General features: G+C 43.6%; 1 protein-coding gene across 1 annotated transcript in view; it reads right to left on the bottom strand.

Moving 5' to 3' along the window:
• The window catches only part of PLB1 (phospholipase B1), a 77803-nt gene extending 67102 nt beyond the window's left edge, over nt 1–10701 (bottom strand). Inside the window, exons 1-9 of the mRNA XM_054514462.1 lie at nt 10653–10701; nt 7030–7067; nt 5843–5906; nt 5307–5365; nt 3858–3889; nt 2922–2965; nt 1874–1958; nt 1342–1393; nt 115–201 (exon numbers count right to left, since the gene is read on the bottom strand). Coding sequence (XP_054370437.1) covers nt 115–201; nt 1342–1393; nt 1874–1958; nt 2922–2965; nt 3858–3889; nt 5307–5365; nt 5843–5906; nt 7030–7067; nt 10653–10701 — 510 coding nt within the window. The remainder of the gene's footprint in view (nt 1–114; nt 202–1341; nt 1394–1873; nt 1959–2921; nt 2966–3857; nt 3890–5306; nt 5366–5842; nt 5907–7029; nt 7068–10652) is intronic.
• Nucleotides 10702–20598: the final 9897 nt, after the last annotated feature.

Below are 20598 nucleotides of genomic sequence, written 5' to 3' on the forward strand. Positions count from 1 at the left end.
ATCCCAGCAACCCAGACCTAACTACTCCTTTGGTTCCCTATGGCAGAGACCAGAGTATGGGAAAGTGTCTTAACTACCTGCTTTGACTGCTAAACCACCCCACAAAGCACTTACCAGTTGTGTGGAAGCATAGGAGGAACATGAGGTTTCAGCACTAAAAAACACTGTGATCAGCTTCCAGTCATTTTGGAAGTCCATCATCTGGGAGAAAAAAAATAAAGGAATCTGATGACAGGTGATCTATTTGCTATTTTCCTCTCTCACGTACAATTTGCTGTGGGTTCAAAACCAGCAAGACCAAGCAGTAGTCCATGGCCCAATCCTGGCCATTTTGGTCCCTTCCATTTGACAAACCACCCGGCTTTTCCTTAGAGGACACAGCAAATGGATGGTTGGGCATCAAGTGCTGCAATTAAAGTTGAACACAAAGCTCAGGATAGAGCCTGAAATTGCTGCTGCCGTAGGAGACTCTGATGGAAAAGATGGGCATGGACAGCTTAGCACAGAACTTGATATTGTCTCTTTCCATCACTGCTGCAGCTTGCCAACAGGATTACTGTACATGAACTGCTGAGAAGAGGTCACACTAGTGGGACAAAGACCGGAATAAAAAATCTGAGAGCTAGAGCCCTGTTCAGCTGTGCTGTGTTTATTAGGCAATGCTGTACAATCCTGAAGAGCCTTGGTTAGAACCACACAGTTCCACAAATATACATGCTAATCCCTGTAGAGCAAAGAAGCAACAGCAGAATTGCCTTGGCAATTACATTTTCCCATTATTTCAAGACTATTTTACGAAATAACATCATGGTTAAGAATAAAGGAGAAATGAATGCTTAAAGCTCCAGGATGGGACCTAAAAAGCACTCAGTCATAAGTGATAATTCAAGCTCTCATCAGCATCACCAAAGCATATTTAGGTCTTTATTGGCCTTTTTGAAAATATGTTCCTAAAAGACCAAAAAGGAACTGAAGAGACAAATACTGAGAATTATTATTTTGGGTTGACTTCTCAGAAACACTGGCACAGTTACAGAGTGTAGCTAGCAGAACACTCACATCTTTAGCCAACAGAAAGCAAATATACTGGCTTCCCTACCAAGCTCTTCAGTTGCTTTGACAAAAGTAAAAAAGGTGAGATACTTCCAGAACAAAACTCTGCGCTTGAAAAGCACAGAACTGATTCTTATTTACAACAGAAAGACTGAAGCCCGTTAACCTCAAGAAATGGCATTTTCTGCTTCAAAAGTTTTTTGAGTGCTGTTTAAGTATTAAGCCACTTTTGTGCCTTTTTCTGCTTCAACACCACACTTTCTGAATTGTTCTGTCCTTTAAACAAACCTGATCCACTTTCATGAGCTCCACTATTCCTTCAGCTTGATGCAGGAGGTCTCTGAAAAGAAGAAAGGAAGAGAAAAATTATGAAGGCATCAGTGATGTTAAAGCTTTGGCTGATTTTTACTATTGAATCAAACAACTTTTGAGGATTCAGGTTGGATTAATCTTTTCTTTCCTAAATGTGTTCAGATTAGACAATTGACAGTGCTACCCAGAGAGCTTTGGGTAATTAGTCCATATTCAGCTACCTGACTTTCAGACATGTGCACTTAGATAAAAAGAGCAGCTTAGTAGGCACACCTCAACTTCTATTTGAGCCAAAAATTTGTTTTGCAGCTATAAAAGAGACCTGATGTTAACTCAGATGATACAGACCCCAAAGCATGGCTTTGTTCCTCCTCATTCTGACAGGGTGCCAATTGAGCCACCGTGACAGCCTCTGCCAGAAGTGAGCACAGTGAAGTGCTCCAGCATCAAAGATTTCCATCCTTCCCCTTGTACACCAACTGCCCAGCCAAAAGCCCCTCAGACTCACCTGGCTTGACTGTCTGGCATCTCTCCTGCTGTGCTAGGTGGAGGGGACACATGTAGGACCGAGGGGTTGAAGGTGCTAATGAGAGCTGAATGACACACACAGGTTAGGAGATTTCTGCAGCCAAAAGACTGCTACTCTGCTGATTCCTTAAACACAGCTGAACTAAAACAGCACCAGAACCTGTAAAGTCTGAGGATCTCTTGGCAAGCATGAGAGGTATGCCCAAGCCCCTCTGCAGCTGTGTTTCTTGGTTCTATTCCTCACCTTGTTAAGTGAAGGCTTGATGTCTGAGTTTGCCTCCAGACTCAGCTCAAAAACCTCTGTCCCCATCTCATGTCAGCCACAAGTATTGTAGGTGGGCTTAAATAGAGGCAGCTGTAGAAATGAAGTTTTGGGGAAAGGCTAGGCAGGGAGACTCATAAAACACCAATGAGTTGCCATGTTTCAAACCCCTTTTACAGGGAAATAGATGTCACACACCAAGGGATTAAGATACTAGGAAGATGATGTAGAGGGCAGGACCCTGGAGCTATATATTACACAGCATTTCAGTGGGCATGAAACTTTTACTTGCAATACCCCTGTAAGCAAGTAAAGGCTGCCTTCAGAGACAGCCAACAAATTCCCAGATGTGGCTCATCTATGGCAGTCCCAGTATAAATTCTAAGCACATGGCAGTTCTGGGCAGGCAAACCCATGCAAGACTTCACTGGGCCAGCACAGGCCACAAGCACACAGCAGCAGAGACTATGTAGTGGGTAGAAGTAAGAGGCCAAAAACCCCTGCTGGGCATTTAAGAATCTTGCAGCAGTCTGTCACACCCCTTCTTCACTGCTGTTTGTCTACCCAGACAGTCTCTTTAAAGCCATCATGGACCACCCAAGCTGGCTGAACTCATGTTCCCAGGTGCACCACTCCTCAGGCTTCCCTGACACCCCTGCAGTGTGCCTGTGCTGCACGTGCTCTGCAGCCCAGCAGAACCCTGGAGCTCCTGCCAGAGAGCTGTTAAATTAATTTGTTGAAGTTCTAGTGTGACAGCAAGACGCACCTGCTAAAGTTGCCATGCTTAGTTCAAGGAAGTTCTTTCCTGTACTATAGAAAGGGAAGAGAAAACAGGAAGTTTCTGTTATTCCATTTCTCAAAGAAAAATTATATTACAGCACAGCCTCAATTTCTTATTAGTTATGCTGCATCTCAGAGTGAAATTCATGGCAGCTGTTGCAAGTAAAAATGGGGCCTTTCTTTCCCAAAACTGTTGTGTCATCAGCTGCTGCTGAGTAAGAACATCTCAGCAGACGTCTCAGATCTCAATTTTTTGTCTCTTTACCCTCTGCATGTTGCCATACTTGTGCTTGCTTATACACAGGTATAAGTGATGCAGGGGCCTGTGTGTATACTCATATGTAAGTGGACACAGATGTTTTAAAAAAACTTAGTCTTTAAAGTTTATCTGCGCAGTGCTATATCCTCATCTGGAAGGCTGTGACTCAAAAGATCTGCACAGACCTGCAGCTACAAGGTTTAGCCATATGTTCACTCATTGATTTGGATCTGATAAAGGGGCATGGAAGAAGGAAATGGCATAAAGCTTACCCATGAAGCACTGGGAATCAGCCAAGCAAATTGAGTATCAGTAGTCCAGGGTATCTGGACTACTGAGTTCTTTCTTAGCTCTGATAAATCCCTGCTTTCTAATCTCTAACTAGCACATTATTATATTTACTGCCTAGGATTTATCAAACAGCAATGATTCTTAATCAAGGATATTGCAACTCTAAAGTAATTCTATATCCTGCATAAGTACAAAAATTTGTTACCAAAGGACAGGAAAAGTTTCAGTGTCTCAAAATCCTTTCTATTTTACATAGGCTTTTTTCCTCCCTTCTATAAAACAATAAAAAAATTGCTTGGGCCTAACTCCTGCACTGTGATGCTAGAGAGATTAGGATAATGAAACTTATAAAAGCTAAGTATTAATTCTTACCTTTGGAGTAAATCCTCACCAGATCCTGGTGTCTGTGAACAAAGAAGCAATAAGAATAAAATTAATTAAAGTGTAAACTAGAGCTAGATATGCTGTTCCCCTACCTGTTACAGATAGTATTATTTTCTACATACTCTTTTCCATTGTGTTGTAATCACTCACAGACTTCAATTATTTTCCAGAACTTCCCTATTACAATGCATTTTCATGATCTGGTAATCCTTTCTTAGTTACTGTTTTCATTAATGATTTTTTTACAAATGGCTTAAAACAGAATTTGTTTCATTGAAATCAAATTCCATAAAACAAAATGCTATTCTAGACCAAATTTCTCTGGATCTATTCCCACTCCTTTTCAACAAGGGACATGACCTGAAGTCATTTAGATAATTTACATAGATGGCACTCAGCAGAAGTGTCTGTTAAAAAGAAACTACATCAATAGAGGAACTTCACTGATTTCAGAGAGTTTAATGAGGAAACAGTGACAGAGATGTTTGCTCTAGGAAAGCAAACATTCCCTAAAAGATGATCATTTACATGTTTTTCTATGACACCCCCACAAGCAACAAGGAAACCAGCACAAAGAAGACTTGTTCCAAAGGGCCATGCGCCTAATATGGGTGAAGCACCCTTGCATTCAGGACAATAAATTTTTTCAAAAGAGAGAGGTACTCACAAGGAGTCCAGAAGTGCTGATTTTGTAAAGGAAAAGAATGATATAGTTATGGATATCATCTCAAATTTGATAGTTGTTTTGTAATGAGGGAGACTCTCCCCCATTTCTCACAGTCGCAGCCTCCCCAGTGGCTTTCAATTTTTAGTCTACAGTCATTTTTACACTTCCTCAAAGCTTGAGAATTGTGGTTAAATTCTTTTAATTGGGCCTCAAATCAGATTCAGATATTCACTTCCAACTATTAAGACAAATAAAGATCATCCAAATCTAACTATATTATTACAGGCAGGAGAACTTTACCCACTGATACAGCAGAAACATATCTTTGTGATTCTTGGAGACCTTCTGCCTTGTAGGTAGGAAACCAGTTTCTACAGAAAACACTTGAGGAGGTGGAAAATCTACTACATTTCTCAACAATTTGTATTTGTTCCAGTTTGAATTTTCCCAGCATCTTCTTCCAGTTACTCAATCTGTTATGCTCATTGTTAGGAAAATCCATGCACTCTAATCAAATATCATGGTTCTCTGCAAGAGCACTGTGATCACATTTCCTCCTGCATGAAGTCAGCTGGCTATTTTTAGACACAGGGTACATTGGAACACTGAACAGCAGGTATTTCCAGCCATTTTTTCACCAGAAGTCTTTGATGCTTGTGGAAAGACTGAAGTCCTGAACACCCTGAGACCCCAAACTACATCATCAGCTGACTTCATCATCACAACGGAGGAAATGGGTCACATTCAGCACATTTCCTGCTTGTACTTACTCTTTGTAAACTTCCTATTGCAGTGACTGCTTTAATGTCAGCTGGCCTTAGAGCATGAACTGCAGAAAAGCAAAAGATTTCAGGTTACAAGAAAACCCAAAACAGTAACCCCAAAAGAAAGTCACATTCACCAGTATATTAAAAGAAAGTTGGCTAAAATGGTAACAAGTCTATACTGATTGCTTTGATTGGAGGTTTTAAACTAGTCAGAAAGCATGAGAAACATTACTCAGGTGTTCAGCAAATACTTTGGGTGTTCAGAGGCACTGAAATGCTCAACCATCAAGCAAGAAAAGATCAAAAAACACTGCTGGGAATGATTGAAGTAATAGTGACATCCTCAATCACCAGCTGAAGAAACAAAAGCAGAAAAGTAATCACAAGTGGAACAAAAAACTAAGGAGTTTATAGAGCCCAGCTCCACTTCAGTCAATCCCATACACAGGCATCCCCACAAACAGCTGATTTCTGCCCCAGCCCATTCTCAAATAATTTTGTGAGGGAAAGCCTCTGCAGAGACAATATCAAACACAAACCTGAAGATGAAGGGGTCTCAGGGAATGTCACCTGCTCACATGAAAACTGCAAGCTTCTAAGAGCCTTAGACATAAACAAATAAATATGGTTGATTGCTTAGATCTAACAAGGAAATTTGTTGAATGAGGGGTCCTACAGGCTCCATTCTCACACTAACGAAGATTTTACTCATGTAAACAACTTTAAAGAACAATTACCCCTCTGTTAGAAATACATGGGAACACAGATCTGGACAGCTGCATTTTCAGTTAACTCTTCTACAACTTTACACTTTCTGCTCAGTTTTCTTACTAGTTGTCACAGAACTGGGCCTGAGCAAACAATGAAATGTGCTGAACACATCCTGCCACATCCATTGCTGCAGTGACTGCTTAATCTGGAAGAGGTCATATGGACAGCTTCTGCAGTCATCTCTGTGTGCCAAGGGGCACCCAATTGAAGGGGCACCCAATTGACACAACAAAACCTCTCCAATACACAACAGGAAAGGCAGAATGAACCAATTCTGGCTCCTTAACAACACCTGGCCAGGTGATCAGAGAAGGCAAGGATGTGAGTGATGTTATTCATTCAGCATGAGAGACAGCTCAGTACCAGCAGGAACATTGTTTAATGCCATCCTATATCCTTATGGCAGGCACAGCCCACTATCAAGTGCTTTAAAGGGACATGAAAGGCAATCCTTGTCTCCCCAGGTGACTTGGCAAGGGCTTCCCTCATCACAATGACCATGAGTGGCTGTCTGACCATCCCTAAAGGTGAAATTTATATGGTGACAAGGGCCACCAAGGTACCCACACACTCTCTAGTGCCCAGCTGAAGGACTCTAATGGTGCAGACACTTTGCACTGTTATAAAGCAAATAAGAGTTTAATTCTGTGTTTCTAAAAGAGCAACAGAGCATCTAGGAACAAGTGCTAACCACAAACAACCTACATACAGGATATGCAACCTAATAACAAACATTGCTCGGAGAAAAGCTCATTTCCTGATTGTGTTCTGTAATCTTGCAGCTGCACTATCACATTGCTGACTCACTGGCTTTGCATTTCTTCTTTGCAGAAGCAGTTCACAGCAACAAGCTCTATTCTTTCTTCTTCTGCCTGCCTCAGAGGAAGCAACAGCTCGACAGGTAATGATAGGTATTGAAAACAGAAAAAAAAAGAAAGTTGTACTCATACTTTACCTCTAGTTTCCCATATTCTTCCTGATCATCTGCATTACCTTAAAAACATGAAAAAAAGGGTTATACTATATTTTTTTTGACCTTAGGGAAAAAAAGCTTCACAAGACTTAATATACCTGAAAGCACAGAATCTGGAGAGAAGGCACCTTTCTCATCTGCCCTACTTTCCAAAGATCAGGCTCATCCCAACAACCAGACATATTTTCTTTGATTTTGTATACTAGAAAAAACTTTTAGCTATTATAAGAGGGTGAGATCTCTTGAAATTAGTGGAATGTGATGAATTTAGAGCAACAGGTGATGAACTGCTTGTGGAGCCCCTCAAACAACCCCATCCTCCATAAGCCTTCCCTACCCGTTTTCCTCTTCAGCACATTTCATACACTGCTGTAGTCTCATTCTGTCCAAATTTAGAGTAGTTTGAACATGTACAAGGTGAAACTCCTTAGAAAGGAGCAATTCACATTAATCTACATCTTCCACAGTCAGGGAGCAGCATAACACTGTTGTGAGTTTGCCATAGTGATACAGAAACAGCTGCAATTTCTTCTCTTAGTGGAGTGTTGGCAGACAAAATAGCCTGTGGAGCCAGGAGTCAGGCCTGTAGATGTTTCAGTAAACATTATTCTCTTTCCTTAAGCATACACTTGGATTTATGCAAACAGAATTTGGTTTATTCTAAAATTTCCACAAAGATAGCCACAAAGCCTAGGTCAGCTGAACTTCAAAGCACGCTCTCAGCTGTTCTTGCTTGCCCCACTGAAGCCATCAGCATCCAGCAAGTCCTACACAGAATTAGAATAACTGTCCTTTAATAGTCAGGAGCTATTTTTGGAATATTTAGCCCTGCTGAGTACTTGTGGCTTGTACACCTTTCTTTCCGTGTCAATGACACAGTAAAAGCTGAGCCAGCTCAGTCCAGCAGGTGAGACATCCTTGGGTGTAGGGCAGCCAGTGGTGCTCAGGCATGAGCTCAGCATGAGCTGTTTGCAAATTTATATTATTTTTACACTACCCTGTAGAAGGTTGAAACCGTTTCCTGGCTGTTGTGTGACATATTTCTAACATTTCTGCCTGTTCAATCTGTGGGTTTTGATGATGCTCTACTCAGGGCAATAACCAGCACTCCAACTCTGTTTGGGATACTGGAGACAAAAGCAATGAGGGACTTGTCTGCATCACACAAATCTACTGCAGGAGCTCAGTATCTGAGAATTTTAACACTAATGTCAACTACATTTGAGAATAGTTCCTTAGGTTACATTGAGAGAGAAAGAGGATCCAGTCCCAGTTTCCAGGACTCAGGGAGTTGGAGGAATAGTTTTAGAACAAACTCCCATATACCTAGTCTGGGATTTTGCTTCAGACAATATCCAAATGCAGATGCTTAGGCAAAGAATAAGGAAAATACAGTTATATTTCCATTTTCTCTCCTCCCAACTATCCGTACTATTGTGCTCCCCAAGAAAGCAATTACTTAATGTTGAAGAACTCCCTGACATCTTTCTTCCACAGATTTGCCTATCTGTTTTTCTAATACTTTCACATTTTTGGCTTTCCCCAAGAAGTGTGGCAAAAGATGCTTCATCACTCAATCACATGTTGGAAAAAAGTACTTTTCATTTGTTGATAACCTGATTGTTTCCTTGTTGCTCTTGTAAAGCATAGTTATTCCCTTGTTTCTGCAAAATTTGCCATTTTGCATGCTCCTGCATGTCTTTATCATATACCTATCCCTTCTTCTCCAGGCTGAAGAGTCAGTTTCTCTGATTTCACGTTGAAATTTTTTCCTAAGTCTGACCACTCTCCCCCTTTATCCCCTTCCTAGGTTTTATTACATCTTTTCTGAGATAAAAAATACAGACCACTGTCAAGATGTAGGTGAACCATGGCCCTGTACACAGCAGCAGCAACATGGTTTTTATGTTGTTCTCTTGCTAACTGCTAAAATAATTTCTCTTGACTATCACTAGCACTGATGTCTTCAGACAGTTGTGTTCTGGGGTCAAGCAGTATCTATTCAGAGTCCACCATAGCACACACATAGATAAGATAATGTACAAGGGGAAAACTTAGTCTAAATTTTCATTCTGAGCATCCTGAACAGCTTTGCATCAGCAAGTTAGAATCCACCCTTATCCAGATCACTTCTGAACATGTGCAGAGCCCACATCCCAACACAGACCAATATGAGCATCACAGTTAATAAAATTGACATGTTCACGTTTCTGCTTGGCTCCCTCTCTTGGGTGGGTATCATCTAATCCTGGCAGTTCTTTTACTATTTGTCATCAGTTTGTTCAAGGATTTGGTTGTTACTCCTGTTGTCCCCCGTGCTGAAAGGCCTGCAGGGCAAGGCCTTTCTTAAGCTGTTATGCAAGGACACCAAAGACAAAAAGAATTTGTCAGGCTTCAGCCTTCTTTTATGCATCAGTCAGTCCTGCCGACTCCATGTTTCAGAAGAATTTGGAAAATGATTTATTGGTTTTCATTCCTTTAAAAATGATTCATTGTTTCTCTTCAGGTTAATTTTTGTCTTAGCTGATTATTTAACCTCTTCAGGCAAATGACTTTTTAGTTTGTTTTGGATTTACACTTTCCATAGGATGACTTTTTAAACTCCTGCTACTCCCAGTATTATAGTTACTCCCTTACTATACCATTGAATAATTCTAACTTGTATTTTCAATTTTCTTGACATGAAAAAGAAAGTATTTTTCAGACAATTCTCCCAAAATTTGGTAGAAAGATTCTAACTCCTTTCTCCCTTACTCTTTCAGTTAATATGTTTCAACAAACAATTCTTATAGGCTGCTCTCAATCAACATCTTTTTTCCTGGATAAAGTTTTCAGAGGAACTGCAACCACCGTGCATATTTTTCACGAAATTAAAAAGCTCAGATGTTACAATCTTCTTCTGATTACTTCAGGAACCAAAACCTCCTAACAGTTTTTTATTTACCAGAGCACCTTATAATCCTCTGAAGATAGTGATCATCACAGCCTACTGCTAAGGTAAAGCACTATTACTGGTTATCTTTATTTTCTTACAGGCAGACAACTGAAGCCCAGAGCCAGTAAAGCCAAAGCTTACACAGCATTTTCAGTCTTAAGCACCTATAAAAACATCATTGGCACCAAACATGGGCTTCAGAGACCCAGTATAGGGAATAAGGGCTCCCCCCTACCCTGAATATTACAGAAATCTGAACAATGCCTAGAATGCCAGGATGCTGACTAACCTTTCACTTCATCTTCTATCACTGAAAAGAAGATGATCATAGCTATGAATTCAGAGAAAGCCTCTGTTGCTTGCTTGAATTTCTGCACCATTTTGGCACAGATCTCACTGCTAGTTTAATTGTTTGGTGATGTTTCTCTCACCAGAATGCTTCAGCGCCTAAGACACAGTCTATCGCCAGAACAGTGCAAACCAATGAACACATCTTCATCAAAAAATGATCAAACATACCCACAACTGCATTTAAGATCACAGTTTTACTCACAGATTTTCTTCATACTGCTTCTAAAACTCCTGCTGTACACCCACCTTGCAACAACTAAAAATAGAGGTTCCCAAATACTGTGCAATGCAAATTTTCAAAGGGCCTTCCAAAACTTACCTTCTGAGGAGAGCAACCAAAGGAACAGCACACCTAACAATAGCTTCATGGTAACCACCTCTATGAATGATAATCCTGGAGTGCTCTGTGTTAGATGTTAAGGTTGAAAAGAAAGAAATTCTCTTCCTTTTTTTCCTTTATACCTTAAGAGCTGATAGCTCAGCAGCCATAAAACTTAATAGCTTCTACCTTTGGAAAGCAAAGTAACGATGATATCTCATTTCATTGCCCATCCAAGGGTCAAAGAAGGGCACAGCTCCTCTCACTTTGTTCAGACAGAGCTGGCCATTTTTCAGGAGAATTCCCAGCAAATCTAAGGACCAAGATCACATGAGTCAGCTTCCAGCAGGGTCAAGGCTCTTTCAGGCAATACATAACATATTAGTTTGGCATTAGCCTGCCCCTGCCAGGAGGGGAAGGAGCTTCTGCTCCTGAGGTGACAAGGACAACTGAACTCTATGCAGCAGCCCACACCCACCCAAAGAGGAAGGCTGTGCTCCTCCTTTTGTCTCCTTCCCTACCTGCGCTCCTTTCTTGCCTTCAACCAGACTCATGCTGGGCCTGTTTCTCTTCTGCTAGTTCCTCTTCTGGCAGATTTTCCTTCACTGGGTTGTGCCTCAGCAGTGTTTCCCATGACAGAGCAGTGCCAGACAAGCACTGTAACTCTGCCCTCACGCTGCACAGGTCTCCAAACCCCTTGCTGTGACACTGTCACAGTAGCAGTCACTTCAGCAGAGTCAAAGAGCATGCAGAAATGCCAGCTAGGCTGTGATACAACAAACATCCCCCAGTGAGACTACCACTGTGCCTCAACTACAGCACCAGACCTCTGAAGGGCAGCCTGCTGGCCTCACACAAAGCACCAGAGCGACCTCTGGCCTCTTCTGAGCCCACAGACACCCAGAGAGAGCTCCTACATGAATAATGGGAGTCTGCTTAAGTAAAGAGCTTTAAATCCTTAAATAAGCCACTAGCACACCCAACTCAGGCAGTCTAACCCATCCTTCAAAGGGGTTTTTGTTTATTTTGGCTTTCTGTTCTTTCATGATAAAAATTTGACATTCTTTGAAGGAACATGCTGGAGGTAGACCTTGTGCTCATTTCTTTTCAAAAACCAGGAATGCTATACTAATTCTGAACATAAACAGCTACTATTCAGAGCAACATGCAAGAAGGAATGTATATAGACAGGGGAAAGCATTCCTCCACCCGCTGAATCTCCACCCTCAACTCAGCAAAAACATACCGGCACAAGGGGCTTCTCACCTCAGACATATCTGCATGTTCAAGTCTGACAAGGATGAGCTCATTCTGCTTGGGGGTCTCACATCTGAAACAGTCTGACACCCAAACTCTAACCAGTAAGGTAATGAAAAGTTAAAGTTTTACTCACTGTCAGGGCACAACACCACACCAGCAAGCCCTGCCTGGGCTGAGCTGCAGTGGAAGTCCCAAGCAGCTGGTCAGAATGAGGGAGGTTCAGGGGAAGCTGCTCAGCACCATTATCACCTCTCAGTCAAGGTGGCATTGCACAGTCTCTGCATGGATGGGAGTCACCTTTGGTGGGTTTTGTCATTACATCCAAGGGTCTGTGGCTGCTTCACTCCTCAAGGGAAAGCTCCCACTATCAAAAGTCTGAGAAACAGACTTCTTGAAGACCTGGAAGCGTTTAAAACCCAGAAAGCCTCTTCCTCATTGTACACCAAGAAAAACATGAAAAGGAAGGTAGTAATAATTCATTCATTTGCCATAAACCACAGATCCAAGAGTAAGTTTAGCCTTTATACACTGACATGTTCCAGAAGCAAAACAGCGTTAACTTCAAGGCTTGCAAATCTCTTGTAAACACTCCTTCCCACCACCAAAGGATCAAAATAGCTCCTAGACCGAATAGCAAATAACAAGTGGCAGCAAAGATCAAAAAAGTTTGCAAAAGGGAGAAGAGTGAATTTTCTATTAGATATAGAAGGTGCTAGAGCAAATTAAGGCTTTTACATTACTGCAAGGACAACGCTAGATGCAGCTACAGAAGGCAAGGAGAGTTCCAGACCATTAGCGAACCCTCAGCTGATGGTATTTAGGGAATTGCACCCATGTTTGATTGCCTAATGATCAACACAGAAGATCTTGTGTCTTCCCTAAAGTGCCTGCTGCTGCTCAGGTGGGACAAGGAGCTAGCTAGGCCTGGTAGTTAACCCTGCCTGAAATGTGTGAGTCTTCTTGCTGCTTGCCCTGGATGGAGAGGGCTCACAACTGAACTGGCACAGAAGAGTTTTGAGTGAGATTTGGTGGTGAAAAGCAGAAGTTTTGTGCCTTGGCATGTTCTCAATCAAAAGACCTGTTTCACAGGTCTACACCCAAAAAAAAAAATAGTGAAGTCCCAGTTACAGTTTTAAAGCCAGCAACACCCAAACAGATACTCAAACACAGATGCTAAAGCATATTAGCCAAACTCTTTGGTTCATTGCCGCATTTTTAGGTGGTTTATAAAGTACCTAAAGCGTCCTGGTATGGGAGCCACAGCTGGGAAAGCCATGGGATTTTTTTTAGCTTGTCTTTAAGCTTTTCCTTACCTCCTCTGTTAAACAGAGCTTTTTCTGGCATTTCTTTTATTCATACAGAGTACCAAAACCCAAAAACTCTTTCAACCTATCTAAATCCTCACCTATAAGACTGCTGTTTTAAAATACAAATAATGAAAGCATGGCTGCACATTAAAAGAGGAAAAACCCCAACAATAAAAACAAACAGACAAAAACTCCATAGCATTTGACCACTCATAATTAAACCCAAGATGTTTGTACTTGTACTGAGTAAGTTAGGGAGGTAGCTTACTCAATTGCTAATAAGAAAAGGTCACGTATCAGTGGATAATATTCTTGCATCCACAAAACTATCATGTTACACTGGCATAGCAGAGGACTTCTTGTGGAAGTACAAAGCAGACCGAGTTTCCATTTAACTTGAAGATAGAGCCTGTTTGTGACCTGTCACTGCTTCAGCTAATCCTACTGCCTTGGCAAGGCATTAGATCTTGAATTTTGTATTTAGGAAGCATATCCCTGAATTATTTCATCTATAAGGCACCCATCCATGATGGGTAGAACATGACAGTGCTTACAAAAACATTAGGAATAAATCATATACAAAAGCAAGACATGTCATGTGTCCTTGTGATGTTGTGCCGTTGCCTCCTCCTGCTGTGATTCACACTGCTGGTAAATTTAGTGCATACTCTGGAGCTAAACAGAAGATCTTCCTCCTCAGGGAAGTTCAGACATGCAGTAGAGGGTGAGGAGATCAAGTGAGGCCAGGGGCAGGCAGGGACATGAATCATCGGGCAGCAGTTCTGCGGCAGCAGGCAGGAGAGCTGCACAGCCTGAAGGAGGCTGCTACCACCTGCTGGAGGGAGCGCAAATCCCCCAAGGAACGAAGAACACAAACGTGAACGCGGAACTGGAAAGCACTGATCTGCATACGGTCAGATTACTGACAGTGGGCCAAAGGCCTTGTAATGCTTAGTGCGCTCCTCTAAAAAACTCAGACTTTTGGAGTTGGCAGGTGGGAAGGATATGAATTATTTCTAAAATGGCTTTAGAAAAGAAATCTTGGTTAAAAAAAATGCAAACACAAGGCCTCAAATACACTTCCCTATATTTTTCTAAGCTCAGAGCATGGTTGGACTCTGACTTTTATAGTTAGGATCTGCATAGCTGCTATAAAGACCTGAGCTGTGGCAGTAAGTACAGAAATAAGAAAGGTCACCACTGCAATTATACCCATTTCTGGATGAGCTATGAAGCAGTGCTCTCCAGCAAGCACCTACCAGCAGCTGAAGGCAGAAACATAACAACAAAAACTCTGATCCAATGTTAATAATTGAATGAAACTTGAAATTTCCTCCTTGTCCCTTAAGCAGGGCACAACCTCCCACACAGATTGATTGCTTGCTGAGGGCACTCAAGCAATCAAGCCCTTTAGCCACTCATGTGTGGCTGGCACCAAAGCACAGCCTAAAGTCCATCTGCACCGACTGCTCGGTGCTGCAGAGAGGCCAGTGGTGTCCAGCCTGCCTTTGCAGCTTCTGTATCTGCCCGGGTCCCTCAATCCCCACTGCTTGTCACAAAAACACAGTGCCCTCTGCAGCAAAAGCGGGAACTGCTCCTCTCTGCCTGTTCTCGCAGCTGCTGGGCCTTTGATACAGGCAAGCTGCAGATCATGCCGTAGGCTGAAATCCTCCCAGCTCCTTGGGGCAGGAGCCCCTGAAGCCTGTTGATTGCTGCAAGGCTGCTGAGGACTCTGAACAGACAGAGAACAGCAGAAGCCAAGATTTAAAGATCCTCTGCTAAAGACTATTTTTACTGACTTTTCTGTGTTGTGAGGATTCGCTTGAGCCTGTAAGCAGCAAGAAGCTGGGGACCAGATACTTCCTGTGGCCTCCTCAGTTGGCCCCTTGGTTATCAAATCACAAGATAAAGCTCATTTCTGGGGAGCCCTGTTTACAGCCACAGACTTTAAAGGGTTCACCAGAGCTACCACAGCCTTGAGAAAGCAGTGCTGGCAGGAAGGCAGATAGAAAAGGGAAGCAGTCTGCCTGCCTCTGATAGACAGTGTGCTCCCTTCCTGTGTCTCTGGGTGAGTTTGTTGCTGCTCACATGCAAAGTACCTAATGCTCAAACATCTGCAAGGAAATCAGGCACCTAAATAAGCACTGCTGTGAGTTGAAGGAGTCATCTCAAAGTGCTGTGTTTCTCTGTAAAATAAAGACACGAGTATTTCCTTTCTCCTGTTCTTTTCCATTAAGCTATAAAATTCCCAAGGCAGTGCCAGCTTTTGGCTGTTTGTATTCATGCCACAAAGGGGCTCTGTTGTCAGCCAGAGCTGTAATTGCAGCGGCCAGTGTGGGAAGCTCCTGACTCTCCTGAAGCTCTTCCCACATGAAGGTGCAACATATAGATTCTGTGGGGTCAGCCTGTCTGGGTGCCACGGTGTCCCAGACTTGCCAGTCCATCTATGCACATCCTAAAAATCCTCTGTTTACCCGACTCCCCCACAGAAGTTTGTTTCTCAGCCTGTCTTTAGCATCAAAACCCGTATTCCTTTGACCTCAGTGAGCCTGCCCCAGATGTGCTATATTCCTTGTACATCATTAATACTTGTGCTGCTCTTGAAAAAGAGAAGACTATCAAGTGGTAGTATAGTGATTGAAACAGGGAGAGGAGGTAAGGCTGCTTTTCCCCATATGGGATAAGACTGTTTGACTTCTCTGGCTGCATTTGCACCAAACTCTTAGAAACTTTTACATTCCACAGCCCTCAGGGTTGCTCAGGTTTTGTCCATTAGCAACAGAAGCTGCTGGAGCCAGGAGCATATGGCTTGGTGTGCTCCCTTCATGTACTTGACACAAAACAAATTGCACCAAACACCTCCTCCCATAATAGTGTTCACATCTATGCAATGCTCTGATCTGCTCTCTCCTGTTTTGTGGCCAAAAGAGCCAAACATGAGCTGTCCAGGTGCTCTGTGTCTTTCTTTCACCCAATGAGTGGAACTGCATTGAGGCAAGCATGTGGTAACAGAGTCAGTGCTTAGAGAAGGGGGCGGAAAGGCCTTTGGACACAGACACACTTATTTTACTAAAGGACTGTGCAAGGCCAAGCAGCTGAAGCCTTCTGTAAGTGTGAAGAGGTGCTTACAGAAACTAAATTTTCCTTTTGTGAGGCAAAGAAATCCCAGGAGAACGGCAAGCAAACACCATCAAGTCAATCTTAAACCCGAAGTCACGCAGAGCTCAGCACTCCAGAAAGGGAAGCAAGTAAATGGGCATAAAATAAATAGGAGGGGTGAGCATACAGAAACTACAGAAGCCAGACTGGACTAGAAATATTTACAGTGCAGGGCAGAAACGAGCATCAGTGCTCTGGCTAGAGCACATGGCCAGCTGGCCTGGGTGACAAACTGCGTGAGGAGGGTCACGCCTGCTTTTGCCAGCTGTAGACTCTCGCAGTTGCCACCAGAGGACACCAAATTCCCACATTTCCACATTTCCACTCCTGAACACAACAAGTATCCTGACCTTTCGGCTTAGAGTGGGGAGGAGCTGTACCTCCAGCCCCTAGGATGAGAAATCCATGCCAGGGGATTCCTGATGTGACCAGCGTTTGTCCAGGTATGCCACCACATCCTCCCTCATAGTCAGAAGCCAATTCCCAGCTTGTATGTTTCCACTGACTGCATGCTTTCAAGACCAGAAATAATACAGAAAATAACAGTGATTCAAACCAACACTAGATGATTGGAGACCAAAAGCCACTGCCAGCTGAACAGATGCTCTTATTCCATATTTCTATTGAAAGAGTCTTCCAAAATTCACAGCTCTGCCAGGCTTCATCCTGACATTTCAGCAGAATATTGCAAGAATGCCATCAAGTGCTAGAGGCCTTTGTTTTTAAGATGGAAAGGCTGGGCTCTGGAACCAGCTATGGGTGCAGGCATGGGCCTGTCCATAGGATTTTCTGAACAATTAATGTGCATGTTATTGTTTCAAGTGATCTCAATAAATTGCAAAAGCTACTCAGAATCAACTGGATAAAATTCAATAAAAACACAGCAAAATACTACGATTGGGAAGGAGAAATTAAGTGCACAAATGGATGACTTGGAAAAATTGGTTAAGCAGCAGTACTACACAAAAGGATCTGGAGGCATTAGAGTGGATCATATAATGAGTCAACAGTATGCTGCAATTGCAAAAAAAAAAAAAAAACATTTCTTTTGGGATATATTAATGGAGTGTCATAAGTATGCCAGAGAAAGTCCTTATTCTGTTTTACTCCAAAACAGCGCTCACTAATGCCAAGCTTTGTGCCAAATTTGGGGCACTAGCAGTTTCAGAAATATGGAGTTATAACAGACCAGCCAGCCCAACAGAAAGCTTAAGAAATCTTAAGGAAAGCTGGATGGACTGGAGGAGGTTTTCTTAGGAGAGAAAGAGAAGAGTGAGGATGGCTGCTCTGATTGCTGTTCTAGCCAGCAGCAATTACCAGCTCAGAAGAAAGATGGGCAGAGGGGTCCCAGAGCAGTGTGGAATGAAGGCAGACACCAAACCTGGGACTAGTTTGGGTTTCATCTCAACAGGCATCTCTGTTTTTCTTACATAAGAGGGAAGGTATGCAAGTGGGGGATGGGAGGGGTCACGAGTTTTGATGTTAATGTCAGTGACAACCTGGAAACTTGCTTTCAGGTGAGGAATGGTCCTTTTAACACAACAAAGCGGCACACCCTCGAGTGCATACACAGACCACACCTACAGGAGCCTGCTTCCACAGGGTTGTTTGTACTGCAAGCAAGGGAGAAAATAAAGATTGGAGACTGAGCTTGCTTTTTGCCCACTCCTTCCCCCCGAGGTCAACCTGTGCCTATGAATAGTACAGCAAGGCTGTTCACATATTGCTGCTTTCTATGGCTCCCTGGGACCTTCGAGGTCCTGTTAATATCACTGCTGTAAGATTCCCAGCCCTTACACCTGGTTTCCACCAAGCATCTAAATAAATCTGGGCATGTCCCCATTCAGCAAAGGCCTTAAGCTTATGCCTACATTTAAGCACAAGCTTCAGAGCATGGGTCCCATGGCTTCTGCAAACAAGGCCTTTTCCTTAAAAAAAATAGATAAAACAACTTTTCATTTAGCTAAGTTCAAATGCTTCCCTCAAACTCCTTGAATCTATCTCCTCTCTGACACTGAAAGAGATGCCTTGCATAAGAAGACTCCCTTGCTTCCTCTCTGCTGTAATTCATCAGCTCTTCCCTGCTCCAGGGCACGTACCTCTAGGGACAGATGAAATCTGTTCCTGTTTGTTACTGTGCAAAGCTAGATCCCAACAGCAGTGATAAAGGTCCTTGCACATCTTAGCTTGCTTTCTGATACTTCCCTTTTCTCTGGAATTCATACTCCTCACCCGCCCTTGTCCCTTCCCCCTTCACTGTTTGCTCATACTTCTGGAAAGATGACTGAAGGCTAACTAGTGAGTAAGACACTGCTGCACGTCATCGCCTGTCTGCTGCAAGAAGGGGTGAACAAGTTCGTTTGTCCACAGGTTAAAGTGAGGTTGCCATCCTAACAAGGAGCATGTAATTGGGAGACCAAGCAGTGGGAAACCTGCCCTCTCCTCTCTCTCGTCTGGAGCTTTTAATTTCTCTTGTTTTCTTCATTGCATACAGCGCTTTATGCCTGCACAGCATCTTTCAAGTGAGGATCTCAAAGGGCTTCACAGACCTTAATTAAACCTCATAAATCCCTAATTGATAGATGAAAATTCTGAGTCACAAAAAGGTGAAGTGATGTGCTCATGATGAAACAGTGAGTCAGTTGCAGAGCTTGGAGCAGGGCTATGGCAATCCCATTTCAGTACTCAGCATCTTCCTCGCTTGCCAGACTTCACAGAAGCCTTGGAGAGTGAGAGCTTGGAGAGAAGACTTCACAGAAGCCTTGGAGAGCTGCCTGATGCAGCTCCCAGTGGCCATTCAGCTACTGGTGGGGAACAGCCATCAATGGCCTTAGGTGCTGTGGCACCAGACTGGGTGGAGGCTGGGTTGCAGGAGTACTGTATTATCTGGGAACAGCCCCAACCACCCCACTCCCCACCCACTGTGACCCTGAAGCCAGCCTGGAGTCCAGGGCTCAGTTACTGGCTATTTCCAAATCCCATGGGGGCGACCACCAGTCCCTTCTGCCTCCCTATATGGTGGCCTGGCAGGGGAAGGGCCTTCATGCCCTGATACATGCCTGTAGAAGCAATGCTATTATCTCTGCCATGGACCCACAGGGATACAGTGCAGCCTGCACCCAGGGAGCCAGGCAGGCACCCAGCCAGCTTCTGGCTGTCATCTGGCCTTGGGCAAGTCCCTTCTTTTCTCCTTTGTTCCCCTCCCAAGCCTTTGTTTCACATCCACAGCACGCAGGCCCGGCAGGGCCGGGGCCCTCCCGGCTGGGCGTTTGCACGGAGCGGCCCTGTCCGGGTCTGGCTGGGCTGGCAGGACAGCACAGCCCTGCCCGCCCATCCCTCCTCGGTGCCAGGGAGCCGGTCCCCCTTGGTGGACATGGTCCCAGTCTGCTTTCCAATTATAGCATTGCAGGGCTGCGACTGTGTTTAATTGTCTGCATTTTATAAACACTAAACGGCCTTGGCTGACGCCCGAGTTAATGATCCCCTCCAGAAGCGACTTTGGCCGGCCGGCTCCCAGCTGGGCCCTCACCACGCCCACCAGAAAGGTTCAATTAAGAAAAGATGGGAGAGGATAAAAACACAGAAACACGACTTAAAAGATGATGATGCACCTGAGGAAATGACACATCTCCCCTCCTGTCTGCCAGCGAGGTGTGATGCCGCTGCTGAGTTGGGATTTCCTGAAGGCACCAAACAGCGGTGCCCTGTGCTCCTCAAACCCACCTGCCTGCTGTGGCCAGAGCCAGCTGCCCACAGCTCAGCACCCCTTCTCAACCATCCCAGTGACCGCCTCACTCAGGGGCTGACAACAGCAGAAGCCCTGTAGCAGGACAAACAGATCAGTTCACCTATCGTGTCAAACCTACCTCTTTCCTCCAGGTTTTCCCCTCGCTTAATATTAGCAAAGGGAAAAAACCCAACACAACACACCTCAAAAATGCAAACAGAATGAAAAACCCCAGAGTAAATAGCCAAGGCTTTTATGCTAATGCAAAAGTCATTGACAGCATCAAAACAAAGGGAAAATCTCTGGGTCAAATTTGCAAATGATGTAAATAAGCCTATTGAGTTTCAGCGAGGGGCTGAAACAGACTGCCATACAGTATGTATATATAGGCATATGTGCTGCCCTCATTCCCCTCCACTACTGCATCCCAACTCAGTGGCACAATGGACACTGGAAAGGGAGCAGATGACACTTCAGTAGGATTCGTACATAT

The sequence above is a fragment of the Molothrus ater genome, chromosome 3 (genome assembly GCF_012460135.2).
Source record: "Molothrus ater isolate BHLD 08-10-18 breed brown headed cowbird chromosome 3, BPBGC_Mater_1.1, whole genome shotgun sequence".
Taxonomy (NCBI): Eukaryota; Metazoa; Chordata; class Aves; order Passeriformes; family Icteridae; genus Molothrus; species Molothrus ater.